Genomic DNA, 21533 nt, shown 5'->3' on the forward strand with positions numbered 1-21533 from the left:
AACCTATTTCCTCTAGGTTTATGATATATATATATATATATATATATATATTAAAAAAAAAAAAAAAAAAAAAGCAAAACGGGTGTAGCCACTGCTATAACCCATCTGGTACGACCTGCAGCTTTCTCCACAGCGAATGAGGGACCTGTCCGGATACAGCTGTCCATGCACTGTGTACTGTGGGGGACAAAAAAAAAAATTGATTTGTACAACAAATTCAATAAAATGCAATTAAAGTAAATCTATATGCTAATGAATGCAGCTTTGAACCATATTTAGCATTTTTTAATACATTTTGTTTAGTTTGTTTGTTGTTTTTCTTACCCATTTTTATATTTTTGTCCACAACTTTAACTATTTGTGGATAAATCCAAAAGTGAAAGAATTGTCGTATTGTTAAAGTTAGAAAGTTATTTTGGGAGAACAAATTACAGAAATATTCCTGTCTTCAGTATACTGTATTACTTATAATAGTCTTAATCCTGATATGGGAGCTTTAATTGTGAAGGAAGAGTAAACAAGAATTTTTTTACTGTCATCCCCAGGAGTTCTGATGTGGATTCAGACCGAGGTGCAGAAAAGAAAAAGGAGCGACACCACAGCAGCGACAGCGAGCGCAGCCTGTGCACGGAGCGAAGCCACAAGAATGGAAGCGGCGAAGGAAAGGGAGAGTCGCAACGACGTTACTCGCATGAAAAGGACTGTAAATCTGAGAGCAGCTTTCCACCTGGAAGACGTCCACGTAAAGATGACATCTCCCTCACTTCTGTGTCACTCACTAATGGTTCAACTCACCGACACCTCAATGGACACACAGGTAGAGCAGCTACTTCAGTCTTTTGTCTAAAATGACGTTTCATGCTTCTGCAGAGAGAGCTCAACCATTAATGTAACTGTGTTTTTTAGGACATGAATCACAGTCGAACCAGGAGCTACGCCCAAACTGCGCCTCCAACACAGACTCTGTAAGTTTCCCTGACCAGTAAAAATATTAGGAATAATGGAACCTTTTTTTAACAAGTGTTTTTTTTTTTCTACTTTTCAGAAATAACAAACATTTTTGACAGCGGTGAAAGAATGACAACTTTCTCCACCTGGTGCTTCTCCATTTGGACTTTAATGTATTTGTGTATTTGGGGCGACCGTGGCTCAGGTGGTAGAGGGGTCGTCCTCTGGTCAAGAGGCTGGGGGTTCCATCTTGGTCTATACCGGTCTGTGTTGAAGTGTCCTTGGGCAAGACATTGAACCCAAGTTGCTCCCAGTGGTTGACTAGCGCCTTGCATTGGAGGTCTGTCCCATTGTTGTGTGAATGAGCTGAGACGGAAAGCACTTTGTGACCTCTGTCTGTGAAAGGTGGCTATTAAAATACATTTAATGTGTTTTAGCATTCAACAATACATTTTTGTGGCAACTTTAAGGTCTAAAAGTGAAACTTTGGCTTTGAACATTTATGAAACAAATCCTAATATATACCTGTATGGACATAAAGCCTCGGAGCTTCCAACATCTCAACTGCTGCTCAGTTGAACTCAGGACAAAAGAAAACTTGGTTACACATCCCTTCAATGATATTTTCCACCTGCTTCAAGGACCGAAGGAGCCAGAAATTTAAAAAAAAAAAGTTGAAACTATGTTTTGAAAGATGTTTTTAATTCACTTTGTTGACTTTTTTAAGCCCACTGAGAGCGATCACACTAGCCAGTGCAGAGGTAGGAGCATGGTGGCTCTCTGATACCTCCATGTAAACCCTGGACAGACTTGAGGACATTTCCCAGCTCAATGTTTTAATGTTTCTCTGAAGCCTAAGAGTCACCTGTCATTTTAAAATTTTCTTTTGGCAGAGGTTTTCCACTCGGCCGCGCTCTGCCCTTTTATTTCATTTTAATTATGCACAAAGAAAAATGTCCAAACTATATTAATGGCTGTGGACCATTTGTTAGCTTTTAAATGACAAATACAATTTGTGTCTTCTAGCATCATATAGAAAAACAACTGTGAATATGATTTTAAACTGTACTATCAGTTACTTTTATATGTTTTTAAAAAAGTCCTGTATCAGGATTCTGAGATGTTTTGTTGTTTTTCGAAGAAGTTGTGTTGATTTTGACCATCGAATATGATCTTTTGAATTTTTGTTTTCAACTTAAGACAGAAGTTGAAGGAAAACTACTGGCTTTGGTTGAGCATGTCAGAATCTTTACATTGTATGAGGTAAAAGCCTTACAATACATTTGTTGAGTCAAATTATAAGTTGTTGGCGTTTGTTTACAATTGAATTATGTTGCAGTAAAAACAATCAATTTCTATTCATTTAGCTGAACGCCTCCCAAGAACCACATGTAAACACATCGAGTCAGGTTCAGATTTTTTATCTTTTAATACAAAATCCACATCAAACTGAAAAACCTGAAGGAATAGGATTAAGCCTGTGTAACATAAAACATCCACAACACAGGGCCAGTACTAGACTTTTTAAAAATCCAGTATCTTTGATGGAATCATGGATTGTGTCCCTTTGTTTGGTGATATCACAGCTGTATTGATTCACATACACAACGTAAACAACAATTAAGAGCAGTATGTTCTTAATCTATTATCCATGCATAACATAAGTGGAGGGAAATTGTTACAAAAGAAAGAAAAAGAAAGCTTTTAGTGGGAAGAATTAATCCTGTTTTATTTCAAATCAGAATAACCTGAAAACAATAGCCTTTTAGAATGATTCTAATTATCAAAGGATAACAGCTATCCAAACCAACCTGCTGCTAAATTTAATGCTCTCGCCATGCCTGAGATGAAATACTGTCAGATATGTGGAAACAAAAGATATCCAACCAACCAGTCAACATGAAGCAGGTTAAATTTGATCATTACCAACCAAAGAAAAAGTGACTAAAGAGGTGAAGTCATTTAATTGGAAAGTTCAGCAAGTTTTTGGCCAAATTCAAAATCCTAGCCCTTGATCAGAGATGCAACACTATAACATCTCCTCTTAAATAAATGTAGACCCTGGTTCCTGAAGTTGAAAAGCAGACATCTCTAGGAAATTATCTGAATTAGTCTTTGATAGAAATACACATTAAGGTCTTGGGATTCTGTCAAAATTACAGGATTGACTTGTATAATATTTGCAAAATAACAAAACAAAAAGAAAGAGGCAGATAATTAATTTTGTAACAGCACTCCAAAAAAAAAAAAAAAAAAACTTCAAATGTGGCAGTGATGGGACCAGAGCTCAGCATTAGTTTGGGTAGTTTGTTTTTCCTTTGAGTATCTATATTAGCTTTGGTTATTTCTTTAATACGATCATTTAAAATGTGTTTTTGTGACAAAAACCAATGAAATCTGCAATATGGCATATTCTATTTCACAGCTCAGGCTTTGGAGACAAAAAAGATTAGAAGTTGAACTCAGTGTAATGAATCTGTTAACTTGCATATAGATTTGAAATCAATAATGGGCACCAGTCAGACCAGCTGTCTGGTGAGCCTGAGGCTTCCTGTAGTCCTGTTGCTATAAAATGCTGTTGGTGTTGTCAGAGGGAGGAAGGGAAAAAACAAATCCATTAATCACTTGATTATGTCATCACGTCCAGGGCTCTTTGATGCAGTAGATTCAGTTCATTTTACATCCAGCAGAGGGCAGTGTGGTAATGAGTGCCTTCTAGTTCATGCACATCCTCAAACTGTTCCTCACAGTACAATCCCCACAACATCTTCACATTCACACCAAAGTGAAAGCAGACACCCATTAGATGGAGAAAAACGTCTGTTTTGTTCGACCACGATAAATCCACAGGAGAGTCCTTCATTTTTCTCTCTTTCTCACACACACACACAGGACTCCAAGCTGCTGAATAGTGCTGATGTTTTCATGTGGAGGTGGTGATCATTTCTTATTGGCTATCCTCCTCTTCCTGGTGGCCAACATGTCATAGAAAGGATCTCTGCTGATGCTCGCTCTGCAAAAAAAATGTCAGGGAGAGAAACATGAAGCAGTGGTCACGTTCAACTGTGCCCCCCCCCCAAAAAAAAAAAAACACATTAAAATCTGGAGTAACGTGGGAGAGCTTTTTGGTTTGCGGCCCATCCATGAAGTCAGCAAAATGACAGTCCATTGTATCTGTGATAACCACATTTATTTATTCATCTGACTAATATCCACTCTGTTATCCAGGAAGATTATTATTATTTGCACATAGTATATAGTCATCCTAAAAATGTAAATCCTTGTTTTAATCAGAACTAAAAATGGGTTAAAAGTGACCAAAAATGTGGTGAAATGGGATTTTAAAAACCACAGAAATTAGTTAAGTTACAAATTAGCGTGGCCAAAAAAACAGACAGAAAAGTGGTAAAAATGGGTTCAAAGTGTCAATATTGGAACAATTACAGTCTATGGTTTATGATAATGGGTATGACAAATTGTGAATGTGGTTAAATTGGCAAAAAAAAGCATGAAATATGGTGAAAAAAGAGGTTAAAATTGACAATAATGGGTCAACATATGCGGCATTAGGTGGAAAAGTGGTGGAAATGGTTTCAAAGTGCCAAAAATGCCTTGAAAGTGGAATAAAATGTGCAGGGCAGGCATTGAAATTTGATGGAGACGTGGCAGAAATGGGAGTAATGTTGCATAAATGCGACAAATTTGGTATAGTTGCAGAAAAAAAGGGTAAAAATTAAAAAAAAAAAAAAAAAGGTTAAAATTTAGGTTAAAAAATATTCTTAGTTTCTTGAAGGCATCTGGCAATCCCCTCCCAGTGTCTCGCGACCCCAAATGACCCCAAGGTTAGAATAGTGACACCTCAGCCTGACTTAAGGCAGGTTTGTATCTTAAGGTCACATGACTGGGAATCCTTCCAACCAAGACAAAAAAAAACACCTTCATCACTAACTGCTGAAAGAGCATCTTTCCTCCAAACACGTATCGAGTAACTCGCCCTAATCCGTCAACGCTGAAAGGTTTTTTAATAATATTATAGGATGGTAGGATTGTATAATATCATTTTCTCCTCTAATATTGATCACATTTGGAGCTGAAGCTGAGTGAACGATAACCACAGAGGCGATCGATTACCCACTGAGTCTAATTTACAGCAGCACCTCTACTTACTGCACAGCCAAGTGTGCCAGTGTGTAAATGGAGCCAAGGTGTGTGTGTGTGTGTTTGCGAGTGTGTGTGTGTTAACTTTTGCTTGCTGAGCTCTAATCAAAGGGAAGTGAGGATATCCACTGAAGCAGAAACCACCTGAATGTTATCTGCATAGAAGTGTGGGAAATGAGTCAGATTTAGCCACCAGACGACCTGTGCTCTTGTGTGTGTGTGTGTGTGTGTGTGTGTGTTTCCCACAGTCAAGGTCAGACATGAGAAAGGCCCACATGGGAGCAGGGCTGCCGTTGGCTAAGTGCTCTCCTGGTGTAAATGGATTCCCACTGACACGGCGTCGCTTACTTGATGGATTTGATCCACTCCTCCTTCTCCTCTTGAGTGGGGGCTGATATCCTGTACACTACATGGTTGCCCTCGACGACCCGTCCATCCGCCTCGGTCTTGCAGGCCTTGATCACCTGTCCTTTGTGGTTGGGGTTGTAGAGCTCAAAGCAGTTCTGGGAGGAAAGCAGGAGGAAAGCACTTAACATGGACACTAGAAAGCAAATGTGTCTGAGAAAAGTTTTCCATCTAAACAGCCTCAGGTTGAAAACTACCGACGTGGGTGCTTACAGGTTTTCTTGGCTCATCCACCTCACGGATGCTGAGGTTTTCCAGAGGAATAATCCCACGAGGCTCCTTATCCTGAGGATAGAGGAAATAACAGCCCTCAGCATCAACACCTCATCTTTCCACCATCATCTGGGTCTACATTAGAACCAGTGATGCACTATAGAATCCACACTGAATGTCATTTTCCGGCATTGACTTGTTCAGATGAGCAACGCAACAATATTATCAGGGGCTCACATATTTCCCGGTGCTTATATCGCATGATTGCAGGCATTTTTTATTGTTAAACAGTTGAAAAAACTCACAATTCTAACAAAATCCTTCAATTTTACTCACATTATGACACATTATTTCCCTTTATTGAATAAAAATTGGTCACTAAATCTAGGAAATGTAAATTAAAGATCCTGTGGAACTGAAATCTATCACTAATTGCTTCAATATTTTAGGTTTCTTACATATTTAGTTTTTTATGTATAAACTAGGGCACAATAATGTTGAAATGACTTGTTTTCACGCAAAATATCTGCGCCCCACATGAGATCAAACTGCTCCATATTTGGCCCCAGAGCTAAAATTAGTTTGACACCCTTGGTCTATAGAGACCTGTACAGGTGTGGTGTGTATCCACCTTATTCCTGAAGGAGCTACTGGATGTAGTATGAGTCTGTAGGTAGCACTTTACATGTGTCCAATCAATACAGCCAGCAGTCCTTTTCTAAATTATTTAGTTTGTGTTTATGCTGTTTTTTTTCCAAACATATTAAAGCACCCAGGAAGCAACTGTTGATTCTAACTGCATAGGATATGAGTCGGGCTCTTATTTTGAAAGGCAATAACTGAAATTTGGTGCTCCGTACGCCCAAAATTAGAGAGAACTCAGTCGTGTGTTACCAAAACACCTAAGTCTAATATCTGTATTAAATCTTCACAAAAAGTTAAACCCAAAATTAGGTAGTAGCAGCCCTAGGAATAAGGTTGATACTCTCACAAAAGTTAGTATCAATATTTTGCTTATTCACACTGTATATAACAATCAGTTTGTTATTAAAGTGTCGCTTGAAGGGAGACAATGGCTTGACAGTGGGATATTAAAGTTTACTCCATGGCAAAAATAATAGCATCACAACTCATCTTTAATTTCCTGTTGTGAAAAAGCAAACTTGGGGACAAACAAAGCAAACTAAGGCTTTCATCTGGGTCCTTCACCAGATAACATCCAACGAAGGCGAACTCCACAATCGCCCCCTTTCTGTGGGTGTTGTGTCTGTAGGGGTGAGTGTTTGTGGGTGGGGGAGGAAGGGAGTCGGAGGCAGTGCCGTAGGACAGCTGCACGCAGCTGGCGCCGTGCGCGTACCCCCACTGCAGCACGTGTTGGAGTGAGAGTGAGTGGTCCCTGCTGTAGGGTGTTTTTTTTTTTGGTGGGCAGTATGGCCTCAGGCTTAGTGAGGCCAGATGTGCGCTGTGCTGTAGACTGTACAGATGTTTCCTTAAGTGCTTAATGTTAAATGCTGGCGTGAGGTTTGTTTATCCTTATTCTAGCTTTTATTGTTGTTCACTTGTGCTTCATCAAACCCCAAAATACAAACACTCATTGACTTAATGTTGCTGAAATATTGAAGGGACATTGATTTATTTCTTTTTTTAATGGGTCCCATACAGTCAGCTCCATAAACATTTGCACCATGACACACATTTTAACCTTTTGTGCTCTGTACAGCACCCCCAATGAGTTTGACGAAAAGTGAAGGACACATCAAATCTGTTGTAGCAAAAAGTTTACATGAAACTAGTAGTTTGTTTGAAAAAAAAAAAAAAAAAAAAAAGACACTCATTGAGCCCCGCCCCCTGCTGCTCCTGCAGCCTTTGGCAGATTGCCAGAATGCACCGCGACCGAGCAAAAGGAACCAATCAGAGCCAGGATTGTGTTTGATGGGCTGTCTGACAGCTGTTGCTCACAGTCTTTTTTAAATTTTTTTACAGTGTATTGTCTGGAGGAGTAGAAGATGGAATTGGCAACTTTTCTGCTTGAAAAGGTAATTTCTGCCGCTTGATTTACATTATGTTTGATTTATAATTGTTACACTAGAACTCTGTAGTGCATGTGTTGTTTGTGTGCGCACAGCAGCCTCCGTGTGGGCTGCTGTAAGTAACACTGAGCTGTTGCTGCTGCTGAGGTGTGTGCACATTGAGAGAGAGAAGCGCTGCAGTAATGTGTTTTTAACAGCACTTGTTATATTACTGTGATGTTGCTGTCGGACTAACATTAGCTTGTTAGCTCCTCTGAGTTAGGGACTTTGGAATGTTTGGAGGCTGTGCAGGAGAGCAGCGGGGAGGAAGAGATCTGAGAGTTGCGGACTGCACCATTACATTTTCATTTAAATGTATGATAATAATACTAACAGCTATGAGTTGGATAGTAAGCAGCCGCTCTTCTCATCTTAGTATCAACACTATCAATTACAAAATTAAAAAATAATATTAAGTGCATTTCTTTAGCTGTGAACTGTACTTAAAGCTGGGGTAAGTACGTTTTGTTTTGTTTTATTTTGTCAAAAATCCATAATCATCTTATTATATTGTATTGCATATTGTAATCCAAAGTGTTCTGAGTGTTCTCCTGGCTCTGTAAATGAGCTTTAGAAATACAGGAGCGTGACGCTGGACTTCAGCCAATCAGAGATCTTCCTCTTACTGTCCTCACAACAGTGAGTGATACATGCTTTCATGTCTCTAAAACATTAGAAAACTCTCCAATAGCACAAGATAAAGTTCCTTCGTTTGTTACTAGGCTTTATGGAGAAAACAGTCGCAAAGAGTTCCACAGTGTGCGCGTGCACGTGAGTTTCGTTCAGGAGGGGAGGGGGAAGCGTAGAGTGCCTCACGATTCTACATACCCCAGCTTTAACTGGCTAATATTTCAATCTGTGTGCAAAGTAAAAAATTTAAAAAAAAACTCTAGGGTTTGTAGCTGTATATCAATCCTTGAATCTAACTTGCAGCAAAAAAAAAAGCGGATTAACAAATTTGCTCCAACGCCAAACTAATTCCTTCAAGATCCACTCCATCGACTCTCTGTTGCTAATCTTCAAAAGATAACCATCAGCCTACTTACTGTTGTGTATTCAAAGTAATAGAGGCAGTTGTCGGTCAGAATAAACCACCTTCTCTTCCACGTCTTCACCCGCCCGCCTGTGAGGGGAGAAAAACACAACATATGAAGTCCAACTAAAGGTGTCGGTCCCACGAGCCACAGCTGGTTCTGATCTGCCTGCATTATAAAGTCTGCATGTCCCTTCAGTTTCCTCTGGTGGTCCACGGGGACACATGGGACTAGATAAACCCAGAGTTACCTTCACCAGAAAGATCGCACCTAATGCAGGAGGGCGGGATTTTAAAGAGTTGTGACCCAAGAAAAGCCAGAAGTTACACAGAAACAGAAGTTTCTTGTTTTAACACTGGTAATACTGAATTTAAGGCCAGTCACTGTCTCTGCAAAAGCGTCAACTTAAGAGTCTGAAAAATTAGGCTTTACACGGGGCTTTATCCGCCTCCATTGTTGGATGGAAGCCAGTTATTAGGAAACAAATCTGTGACGTGCACCAAAATAGCAGGTTTGCTGAACGAATGCATCTCTGCACTGATGTTACTAATCAATATGTAATGTTCACTTGACCCAGATTTCCGATCTATACCCCCAACTATATGAGCATCTGGTAATATATTATTTATGAACCGTGATAACTTCAATTCGCTGATGTACAGCACATTATTTATTGAAGAAAAATCACAGTTTTTCTGTGTTATTGCCTAAAAAGCGACGTTTTGGTCGCTAAAAGGAACTAATCATTTATTGTAATGATTCTCTATTCAACTTTTATATCATCTGCGTTCTTTGCTTCTGTTTTTTTTCTTCTGCATAGGCATTAGTCCTAATAAACACAACTAGGACGTCCCACAAGCTAAGTTTTCTCACCACTGAGGCAAATCTATCTTTCTGAAATCTACTGTGCAAACGTTCAAACGTCTCATGCTGCTCAAAGCACAAAGCAGCAGACTCTGATTTATATTAATGGTGTCATAGGAGCAGCACAGAGCAGTGCATCATGCATTCATTCATACCAGAGTTTCCCCTCATCAAACATTTGTGTCTTGTCCGACTGCTACAGTACAAAGATGCTGATGTGAAAAATGGGCCATGAATGACATGCTAAGTGCAGCTGGTGGGAAAACCAAAGGGGGGAAAAAACGAAGCCACGAGGGAGCCATGAGAGGCTCGACAGGGTGAGAGGGGCGGATGACAACACAAAAAGGCCAAAAGGGCGCTTTTTTTTTTTCCTCTTCTTCACTGCATGACCCTGAACACCAGTAGGTGTTTATTCCCAGTGCAGACTACAGCAATTTATTTTCCAAAGCTGAAGCAGCATCACGTGTTCTGGCACGTGAGTTGCACGACATGCAGAGAAGTCTGTCGCACATACAACTCACTGTGACAAATTGCTGTCAACTTACAGCCAGATTTCAACAGTATTAATCTGTTGTGTTTTGTTTTTTTCAAATACAGCACTTTACCAATAAAAAAAGAGAATCAAATCAGTACACTGACTGTTTTTGTAGCAGAACTTTAATGTAATGCTAAAACACTGCCAGTTGTTAACTATTTTTCACTGGTAAAGTAAAAAAAAAAAAACAGTTTCATGATGTATTTTCATCAACAGTAAGTTTTCATGAATTGTAAAATACTGTAAATATTTGTGACAGTACCATAATGGCTCTTTACTGTAATTTTACAGGACAATTTGTGACAGTGAAGGACTGTGATGCATTTCTCAGTTTAATCTAAAAAGAACAATAACAGCTACTCTACTTTCAGTCTCACCTGCACAATTAGTATAAAACTATGTAGACTCAAACGTTCAGTAACAAAGCAACTATTGTTTCATGTCATACATAGAATTCCATTATCTCATCTCTTATCACCTTTTTTAATGCTAAGAGAAATTAAGCGGTGAGTTTTGTACCGACTTTAGATGTAGGTGTAATAATTACGTGAAGTAAAATAAAGGGAAAAAGTACTTATTATTTATTATTTATCAATTTTCTTTTAATAAATGAACATGCCTCGAGGCAGTAAAAGAATGGTAGTAGTTCAGGGTGCTTGCTGTGCATCCACAAACACACAGAAACTCTAGCAATTGGCTGTCACCAGCATTAAAACCATTTACCATTTACCATTTACTTGGTTTAGGAGCTTCCTCACTTTCCTACTTCACTACAATTTGGATGCACTTTAACAGACCTAAATATCTACATATAGAAGGCTTCACAATGAGCTAAAATATGCCTGATTTGAAGAAGCACCCAGTTATCAGGCTACTGCAGAGCTGCACGATGACACATTCATAAATGCTCAATAAAAAGCTTGCGGACCACAGTTTGACCCTCGTGTTAAATAACCTGACCATGCAGCTTTAGTTAACATATGAACCCACTTATTGCTGATAAACCAAGCCAATCAAATGACCCTGGCAGCATATCCAAGTTCCCTCTGCAATCGGGAGATAACAGCAGTCAATTCAGATCAGGGGACACTCCGATGGACTGGGACAACAGGAGAAAAAGAGAGGGGGGGGGGTACCTACCTCCTATTATAGACAATTAAGAAGGAACAGCACAGATGGCAAAGGAAGAATAGATGAGAGGGTGAAAGAATATGAAAGAGAAGGAGTGAAAGGGAATTACACAGACAGGAAGCACACGGCACAATTACAGGAAATTAGGAACTGAAAGGGTAAATTTACGTGAGAATACGCAGCCAGACTATCATTAAAAAAACACATTGTTGTTAAGTTACAACACAGTTTATTAGTGCCATAAGAAAAACTATTCAGGACATACTATAATGACATAACGCCCCATTGCAAAAAACAAAAAAACTATATAATAGGCAATATTAATTGATAAAAGTGCATTAAGGAATTAAAAACAGGTCCCAGACTATGCAACAGTGATCTTAATTAAGAAATAATATGCAATAATAGTTTGGATAAACTCAAAATGTGACATTCATGGTCTCAAAGAAAAAAAATGACAATCTGACTAAGTAAACAAACAAGCACAGGATCTATAAGCTAAAATTCAAGTTATTGAGGTAATTTTTACAAGCTTTAAGCATACATACCGAGCTTTAGGAGCCAGCCCTCTCTGTCTGGGTTGAAAAAGGTGTGCGTCAGATCATTCCCATCATCCTCTGGTATTTTGAAGGGTTCGTTTTTGATGCTGTCATAAAGGTTCTACAGGTGAAAAGCAAGATAAGAGGTGAACTCATTGTGGCCATAGTATAAAACCAAGGAAATCCCCGTCATCACACGTGCACAAACATGCACACTCTGACTGTTGGCAGACGCTCACCCTGAGAAGCTCCTCTGGCAGATCTCCTCCTTCATTAATGCCTCGGTTCATGGAGATAAAACGCTCCACAGGAGGCTTGTCTCTGACGTTTGGGTTGTGCAAGCTGGTGTTCAGCATGATGATAGCGAATGACAACACGTAGCAGGTATCTGAGAGCAATAGGGAAGGAATCACACATCATAGACACTTTATATCATATTCATTTACTGTTCGGTAACATTTGCCCTGCATACATAGAACAGGGGTATCATCAGCACATTGAGTAAATATTTTGTTGTGTTTTAGCTTTTTATTTTAGAATTACAGGCATGCATCAGACCTAATCTAGATCATAATTGAAATCAGTGATTCTCAACTGGTGGGCTGGGACCCAAAAGTGGGTCGCGGACCTGTACTGGATGGGTCGTGAACAGCTGGTCAAAAATAAATACTTAACTCACTCACTGCCATTGACAAGTTTATTTGTCAATTGGGTTTTATAACTGGGGTTGCTAGGAGAGTGTGACGGAGAAACATTTTTTTTTCTGAAGAAAGTAGAGACTTTAATCTTTCAGAATCTGGTGTCAGATTTCAGATTGTCATAGCACAACATGATCAGTGGGTCTTTAAAAATCAGTCAAAATGCTCTAAAACGGCTGTCCGTGAGGGGAGTAGCTGTTTTGAAAATGGCTGGCAGTGAATGAGTTCATGTCTCTCAGGTTGGACTTGTCTTTTGTTTTGAAAGAAACTTTTCTTTTGACATTAATGTTGCACAGGAAAATATATAGATTTATGTTTCAAAATAGATTATATGTGTGTTTTTGAAAAAACTAAATATTGGTTGGTTGAATTTAAAAAAAAAAAGTGGGTCACCATTTAATGAACGTGGCATAATGTGGGTCCCAGGGTGAGACCAGTTGAGAACCCCTGATCAAAATTATGCTTTCTGGTCATTGTAACAAATGCATTTAAACAAATACAAATTAAACATTTGTAAAAGACAACATAAAAATCTGAAAGACAGGGTTAAAAAAGAGGATGGTCAGAAGCATTTTTGCGGGGCTAAAGCAGTTAAAAAAAAACACACAATGTTTCTTATTTAGATTTATCTTGAATAAAGTGTGTGACAGCCATGCTGAGACACGTGAGCGTGCACGTACAGTATCCGTGGGGGGAAGACAGGTTCACGGGTCTGTCTGCTGTGTGTTACTGCTCAGACTCACAGTCCAGTGGCTGCTGGGATATGAATCATTCATTTCCTTCGGTCTGTTTGCTCTCACTGACACACTTTGGCCCTGGTTGTCCCAGGGTTCCTAATGTCTGTCTGCTCCTCAGTTACAGGATCTTTTAGCGCACTGACGACTGCAGGGGTAGAAGTGATGGAGCAAGCCGCGCGTCGCCATCATATCAAACCTGATATCAAAGGCAAACCGATTTTTCATGCTTGTGGGAATTAAACGTCTTCTGTGAGACGCACACGTGCGCTGACATCAACCGTCACACATACATTTGCACGCCTGCCAATGTGCAGATTGTGTTTTTGACTGGATGGGGCCACCGAGGAAGGAAGCACACTAGATAAATCAAACTGGTAGTAAGTGTCTGACAGTTACAGGACAAAAAGACCATATACTCTTCAAGGGTGACACTTCTTACAGGCTATTCCTCTTACGTTTTAGTTTTGCATACATTTAAATTGATGTAAGAGGACATATATCTTAGCATGCGAAAACAAACATTACTGCACCAGACAGTAAGTAATTACAAGGAGTGGCGTAAAGTTGAGAATGCGTTGCCTACAGTGGACCACGTGTGCCCACATCACATACAGTGGATTACGCTCCAACCACTTTAATTATTCACAGACGGATGTAGCTGTAGGCTTGGTTTATGGCAAGACCATGTATCACTCAGTCAGGTTGATGCTGCTTTCTGAATAATAGATAGCCCTTGTTTGTTGCTGCTTGTTTACGCATACGTCTTGCACAGCAGTGAACTGGAATCTAAAGGAACAATTATCTGATTAATCCTCATTGAGCATAATTTACAGTAGCTAATGGGGCCTAATGATTATAGTGCATTTTAAAATCCAGGTCATCACTCATGCATCCTTTCACCCTCCGGCAACAACGTTTCATTTGGAACGTTAGGCGTCACTTCTTGTCATTGCACCAGTGTCGGATGGAATAATGTGGATGCAGGGGTGTGGGGGTGCAATTTCAGTGTTTCAAATCTGCAGCATGCATTAAAAGTCATATTTAATGCAACCTATATTATAATTATGATTATTATTCCAATGATGCTAATATTTTAAGTTCATATGGTAAATGGTATTTACTGTGTCCCAATCTAATATTGATATCAGATATTGTTATTATTTTCCAGGTTCTTCTATTTGCATTTAATTTTAGAATATTCTTATGTTTAAGGTTGAATTTAATGTAAACCATTGGTTAGTAAAATATGGGTCAGTTTTTCTCACAGCTTTTCTAACATTTTGCTCTAAAAAATAAGTAATAAAAGTATGGTACGTATGATCCATGCTGACATCACATCAGATCAATATTGGTATCTGTCAATATTCAAAGCTCCAATATCGATATCGTATCAGATGTGAAAAAGTCGGGAATTACAATTTTTAAAAAATCCAATGTTTTTTAAATTTTGTTCTCTGATTTTCAGAATAAAAGCCTGTCCACACAAAAAAAAAATGTAGCAACGTGGCGGCCATCTTACCTCAGACAGCTGGCGCCGCTCATTACATCGATGTCAATGGTGCATGTACTATTTAAATAAACCTAACTTGCTCAATTTTCAACAAATTTTCAAACGGCAAGCGGCAATTTCAACATGTACAAGCATCCTATGTCATCCCTATGTATAATAAGGTTTGTAATAAGGCAAAACGTTTGTAAATCCGTCAATCTTTCATCGAGTTAAAGGCACACCGCGGACTTTGTGACCTAAAGAGTTGACCCATATGAGTTATTTTAAATGATTACTCAGGCCAATATACAGCGCTTGACAGTATAAGTGCTCTGAGCGAGGCTTCCCTCTTGAAATACCAACTATGTAAGTTTGGAGAGACGGAACGTCTTTGGCCAGGTCATGTGACCTGGAGAATGCCTGGAGAACGTATCACTTTATGGCAGTCACGTGACCACAGGCTCTGACATACTCATTGGGCTAAGGCCTTTACTAGTATTTTTCCACCTGTTCCGCTCCTGGTCATGGCAGAGGCAAGCAAAAAGTTTAAAACTGCTTCTGAAGAGACTAAAAAGACGCTGCCGAGACTCGGCCCTCTCTGCCAACCCACCTTCCCCCGGCAAAGGGGGCCAACGACGACTCGGGGCCAAGGAGTAGGGGGGAACACCACAGGCGCGGCAAGGAGCGCCGAGCGTCAGCCCTCTTTGCCGGCGGCTGCGGCGGCTGCTCCTCAAGCTGCGGCACGAGCCGAGCCCAGCTTTGCACACCAGCCCGACCGACCCACCCTTAGAGCCAATCCTTATCCCGAAGTTCAGGTCAACTACTGTCTGCATACACAATCAAAAGACAAGGGAGGCTGGCCCGACTGACTGGATTTTTGCGACAGTGCTGCAGTGCTTGTGGCCACTTGGGGCGCTTGACGTGAAAGTTACAGGTCTAGCACCCCTAGTGGCCAAAAGTTACACAGTGTGCCTTTTAGGGTATTTTTGTTTAAGTTGATCCCTCACCTTCCAACAGCTATCGTAGAGTGCATCAGAATGTCAGTTGTTAGAGGTAAGATGGCCGGCGTTGAGCTACGCTGGCAAATCCCGCTTGTGTCATCTAGTGTTTATTTATATCTATGCTTTAGCCAGCGGTGTTTCCTGTTTTTACCTCCAGGCCATTACGGCATCTATAAATATCAATGTGTGTAGAGTTTAGATTTGACTCTGTGCTGCTGAGACTCACCTGTGGACTGGAAAACTCCAGGGTTGCACTGACAGTACCGAGACGCAAACGCCTCCATCATGCGGTCAATCTTTTGGGCTTCACCCGGCAAACGGAAACTCCACAGGAACTGCCTACAGCAGAGCGAGGCATGACAGAGCACAAAACGTTACTACAGTTCAGTATAGTTCAGTATAGTGATTAAATGTGTTTTTCTGGTCAACATTAACTGACCGTAGGGCCTGGACAAGGTTTAGATCTGCAAACTCATGCAGCTCCACAAAAGCCTGGAGCACCTTGATGTTGAAATCATCCCTGTAGGAAACGAAGGTGAGAAAAAGTTAGCTTTCAAATATTAATGATTGTATTATCTGTTTTCTTTTGAACAAAGAAGCATCGAACAAAAACAATAAAGAGTGGCATTCAGTCCATGAGTGCATTTTTTTGATGAATTCCATTTTTCAATATTCTTCTCGTGCTTTCTTTTTCCCATCAGGTTCGGTTTGAGTTTAATAACAATCGAAAAGGTAATAAAACTTAAGACAAACCCAGGTTAACAGATTTTTTAAAGGCAAGCTTTTGTTTCGCTCTATGAATCAAGGACAATAATCGATAATTTATTTTCCTCTTTGTCTAAATATAAACATAAGGTTGCATTTAAAATGAAAAATCCACATTTTTAAATTTATTATTTTTCTTCCTAGTCTCTATTTACTGTCATGATCAGCCAAATCAACAGCACACTTCCATTCGCTTGTACTTTTATCCCAAAGCGGATTTGTTCCCATTGTCTAAATTAAATTCACTTTAATCTGTATCTCACTAAAAAGCCCTAAAGCTTGTTTTTATCAAAACACAAAAAGTGGTTGCTAATAAAATACTTCCTCTTTGATTTTCTTTATAACGATCTTCATTTCCTCTTCGTCTGCTTCCCTCATCTTTCTGCTCAGCATGTAATGATAGGTTTCTGCTCCTTGCATAAGCTTAATTAGTAGTAAGTACTGAGTGTAAACCCTCAGTCTGTGATTAGTGTGATTTTAGTGGCTATGTGGTTTCTTTGATCATCCTCGAATAATCAAGTCTGTTGGCAACGTAAAGAGTCCCCAGTGTCAGTGACCATCAGCCTCATTTAAAGTGCCAGAGTTTCAGCTATTGTCAGACTTTATATAATAATAATAATAATATAATATATAAACCAATGGACAGGCAGCACCTGCTTCCAGATAAGATGTAGGAGCCAGTGGAAATGAATTCAATAACACGCCTCATTGCTTAGTCTGATCAAATCCCCTCATTATTCCATGTGTATTGTAGGGTAACGTATGCACTCAACCAATCAGAAAGCCCGCTTTCCTTCACCCTTTGAAATGCTTTTGCTTTATGTGTCGTGTGATCGTTTGAAAACGCTGTTTACAATCTAAAAGGTGAATATTTTGTTTGACCAAACACCCAAAAATCTGACTTAAAGGTGCAGTCCGTAACTCCTTTAAAAGGGACTTTTTGTCATATTTGCTAAAGCTGTCACTATGTAAGGACAGCTTTACAAAAAACAGACTCATTGAGCCCCGCCCCCTGCTCCTCCTGCTGCCTTTGGCAGATTGCTAGAATTCACCGCGACCGAGCAAAAACAACCAATCAGGGCCAGGGCTGTGCTTGATGGACTGTCTGACAGCTGTTGCTTACAGTCCCCGCCCCTTTCCGGGGGCTGGAGTGCCATCTTTTTTACAGTGTATGGTCTGGAGTAGTAGAAGATGGAATTGGTGACTTATCTGCGTGAAAAGGTAATTACTGCTGCTTGATTTACATTATGTTTGAGTTGTAATTGTTACACTAGAACTCTGTGCTGCATGTGTTGTTTCTGTGCACGCAGCAGCCTCCGTGTGGGCTGCTGTAAGTGACACTGTGTTGTTGCTGCTGCTGCTGATGATAGATTGGTGTGTGCACATTGAGAGACCGAAGTGCTGCAGTAATATGCTTTTAATAGAGCATGTTATATTACTGTGATGTTGCTGTCAGGCTAACGTTAGCTTGCTAGCTCCTCTGTGGGAGGGACTTTGGAAAGTTAGGAGGCAGGGCAAGAGAGCAGTGGGGAGGGAGGGGGAGGGAGGGATCTGAAAGGAGCGGACTGCACCTTTAATATGACATCTGATCAGCTGTTCTCTGACATATTTAATCTTATTGATTAAAATGTTTGGAATTTTAGGTTTGATGTGGAGTGAGTGAACAAAGCAAGTTAGAAAAAATGTAGGGAGGGATTTGGATATCCCTCTACCATTTAGATGCCAAATAAGTCACTGGTTTTTGTCATCTTTGATAAGAACTCAAGGACATTTAAACTTCATTATAAGACACTCATGGATTTTTTTTTTTTTAATGGAATTTTATATTAAATAAATACAGCATTCTGTATTTCAAACACAGTGACAACCTCCAGAAATCTAAATAAATAAAGAAGTGATTTTAAATGACCTTTAGTTTGAGTAGTTTGAAGTTATCCTAGTCTTTAAAAAAGCATTTTTTTTTAAAATAAAAAAATAATGAATTACTTTAAAATAGTTTGATTTAACGTAAGTCATTTTTATTACGTCCATCTGTCTCTGGATTCTCATTGCATGTTTTTGCTTACTTTTACCCAGTTTTTTTGTGTTTTTAAAAACATTTTTTTTAATATAAGCGTTAAAAAAACTCTTTTCATCCAGATTGTGACTTAATCAAACTGATGTAATCGTGGTTGTAAAGTATGTTTGAGGTTGTACGTTGGACACCAGGAAACACTAATTACTGAACTTAATGATGAATGTTTTAATTAACGGCTCTTTTTGTACTTTGAACCTCTGGTGTTCAGGTTCAGTTTCTTCTTTGTTTTTAATTCAGTGTCTTACTTTTATCTCATATTGTAAATGTAACAATTATATCTCACCAACATACAGCTCAATCCATCTCAGCACAGCACCCCCCCCCCCGTCCAAGCCGTACTAGATGTACTGGATGGTCGTTTCATTACGAGCCATAAGTCCACAAGGCGGTACTGTCAAAAAACACCCGTAGAGCCTCAGAGCTTCATGTCGGACTAGGGGGTTAATCATGTTCCCCTTTTTTAATCACCAAATCCTCTACATCATTTTCTTCTTTAATCACAGGGAAGGGGGAGTTGGGGAAGGGGGAGGGGGTGTAAATCTTCTGTAAGGAGGACTTGTTTTGTCTCACCGTTCGCCCAAGTAGTCTCCGATGACGGTTTTGTTGAGACCCTCGCCTTTGTACAGGAACTGGGCGATGTCTTCAGGGGTTTGCTGGAGGAGGTCATTTTCAAGCAGGAACTGGATTCCCTGAAGACGACGGTGAACAGGAAAACAGGACGGTTGTTAATCTCAATCATTGATGGATGATTGAAGATGACAGGCGTTCTCATGTGATAATGGATTGTGTTCCTCAGAGAGTTCATCATTTCAAGCCTGGTTTATAACAGAAGTCTGACGGGGTTTAATAAGCATCTGCATTTTATACATCAGAGGGGAAAAAAAGACATTAGAAAAACCTTTTTGGGGTCCATGTTGAACTTCTTCCTGCCCATGGCTATTTGTTTGTTTCTCTGGGAGGTTTTACTGAGGGAAAAAAAAAAAAGATATTATTTTTATTTATTTCTACATGTTTTTTTCCCTACAAACACCACACCAAAAATTACATCCAAATATCTCACTGCATAAATGTGAACTGGAGATTATTTCCTGCCTCTGGTGTCCTACATCTTATTATGCATGTTGATTAATGCTCTAGTTTAATCTGGAAACAATAAGCAAAACATGCACGGCGCACACCACAGCACACCACACATGTGTATATTGTTGGTAGAAAAAGACAAAGGAAAAACACAATGATCACTCCAGTATATGAGGGACATGTCTGATTGATTTGTTTAAACACGAGCTACACTTGAGTGTCAGTGTTTGTTTTATGCAGCTGCTCTAACCAATCGCCCACCCACCCCCCCTCCAACACCCACCCCCCTTTCCTCCCCAATGCTTATCACATGAAGTGGTGCTGTTAACATTTCTATTTAACACAAGGTGCAATAATTTACGTGTGCAAACAGCCAGGTGGATACGGCTGACATGTGAACACTTGATAACCGCTTTATGAAGTCACATCTGCTCCATGCAGATCCAGCGTGTGTCCTTTAAAACAACAGGCCGCTCCATTATTCGTCCATCACTTATGTTTACATTGGTGGAAGACAGTTTGAGGTTCTCCAAAAAAGAGCTGTAAAATTTTTTGATTTTTTTTTTTTTTTTTTTTGCAGAACTAACAGAACATTTCATTTGAATAAAACAGCAATAATACGTTATAAAACTTAAAAAAGTACCAAATTATTTTGAAAAGCTACGTTCAGAAGGCTAATCATGTTTTACGTGCTGCATAAAAATGTTGAATCAAAATCTTTATTTTACTTTGCGATAAACACAAGCAAGCAAACACAAGCAAATTATATATTTAAAAAAAAATGTATTTAATGAATTCATTTTACTTAAATAAAAATATAGGTCACATTACTAAAAGTGCTGCAGCTAACTAAACAAATATCCGCCAAAACTGCACAAAAAAAAAGCAGTGTAATCTTACCTTTCCCCGACACATGTCAGCTGCTCGATCTCTGTCATGACTTCAGCAATTTCAAACTTCAGCCTCTAGGAGACACAATCAAAATAATGTTTTCTCATTAACAATAAAGAAGATGTTTTGTTTTTTTCACTTAATGCTACTAAATGACAAAAAGTTTCAACCTCACGCAATGTGTGACCCATCAGTTTGCGTGCATTAATCTAAATTTGGAGAGGCATGCAAAAGATGACCGTGTCTAATGTAGATTTTTCAAAATGAAACAAACAATTTGCACATCGTTTTTGAATATTTTTAATTTTTTTTTAATATTTTAATATCATCCAATGAGTAGGCACTGTAATTACAATTCACGACACGCACCTCAATATCATCGAGCAGTTCTCTCTTCCTTCGTCGGATGTTTGACAGCTCATCTCTCTCCTCCAGGGACAGATCCTCAGGAACTGAATCACACGAGAAAACAGCAGCGTGTCAGGCTCATTTAAATACACAGCCATCGCCCACTTCTTTACATCAGGAATAGAAACGCATCACAAGTACACCTCTAGGATTCCACAATGATGAGTAAAAACACACACGAGAGTTCTGGATCTAACTGCAGGAAACGAAAGCTTTAAATGCAGTGCAAAGACTGTGGCTGTGTTTCCGTTTTAACTGGTTCAGCTGGGAAAAGGAGCTTGCATGTTTGTCTTAATTAACCAGAGAAAGAGAGACGGGTTTTAATTATTCTACTTGAACGTGTTTACCCCTTTCCCTCTTTTTTCATTTGGCTCAGGGGGGAAAATTCTATTTATAAAACCAATCCAGATTAAGTTTTGTGTCATTGAGGGAGAACTTGTCAGTTTAACATGACCAGTGACCCTAATTCTGCAGATGTGGGTGTTTTACAG

At 39.4% G+C, this 21533-nt stretch overlaps 1 protein-coding gene across 1 annotated transcript in view; it reads right to left on the reverse strand.

The window, feature by feature from the left end:
* Window positions 1-2339: 2339 nt before the first annotated feature.
* LOC114482050 (cytohesin-3) overlaps window positions 2340-21533 on the reverse strand; it is a 33447-nt gene continuing 14253 nt past the window's right edge. The window contains exons 2-13 of the mRNA XM_028477249.1: window positions 21004-21086; window positions 20644-20708; window positions 19562-19628; window positions 19234-19352; window positions 16261-16341; window positions 16048-16160; window positions 12136-12284; window positions 11906-12017; window positions 8840-8916; window positions 5725-5796; window positions 5455-5609; window positions 2340-3961 (exon numbers count right to left, since the gene is read on the reverse strand). Coding sequence (XP_028333050.1) covers window positions 3889-3961; window positions 5455-5609; window positions 5725-5796; window positions 8840-8916; window positions 11906-12017; window positions 12136-12284; window positions 16048-16160; window positions 16261-16341; window positions 19234-19352; window positions 19562-19628; window positions 20644-20708; window positions 21004-21086 — 1166 coding nt within the window. The 3' untranslated portion in view covers window positions 2340-3888. The remainder of the gene's footprint in view (window positions 3962-5454; window positions 5610-5724; window positions 5797-8839; window positions 8917-11905; window positions 12018-12135; window positions 12285-16047; window positions 16161-16260; window positions 16342-19233; window positions 19353-19561; window positions 19629-20643; window positions 20709-21003; window positions 21087-21533) is intronic.

The sequence above is a fragment of the Gouania willdenowi genome, chromosome 19 (genome assembly GCF_900634775.1).
Source record: "Gouania willdenowi chromosome 19, fGouWil2.1, whole genome shotgun sequence".
Taxonomy (NCBI): Eukaryota; Metazoa; Chordata; class Actinopteri; order Blenniiformes; family Gobiesocidae; genus Gouania; species Gouania willdenowi.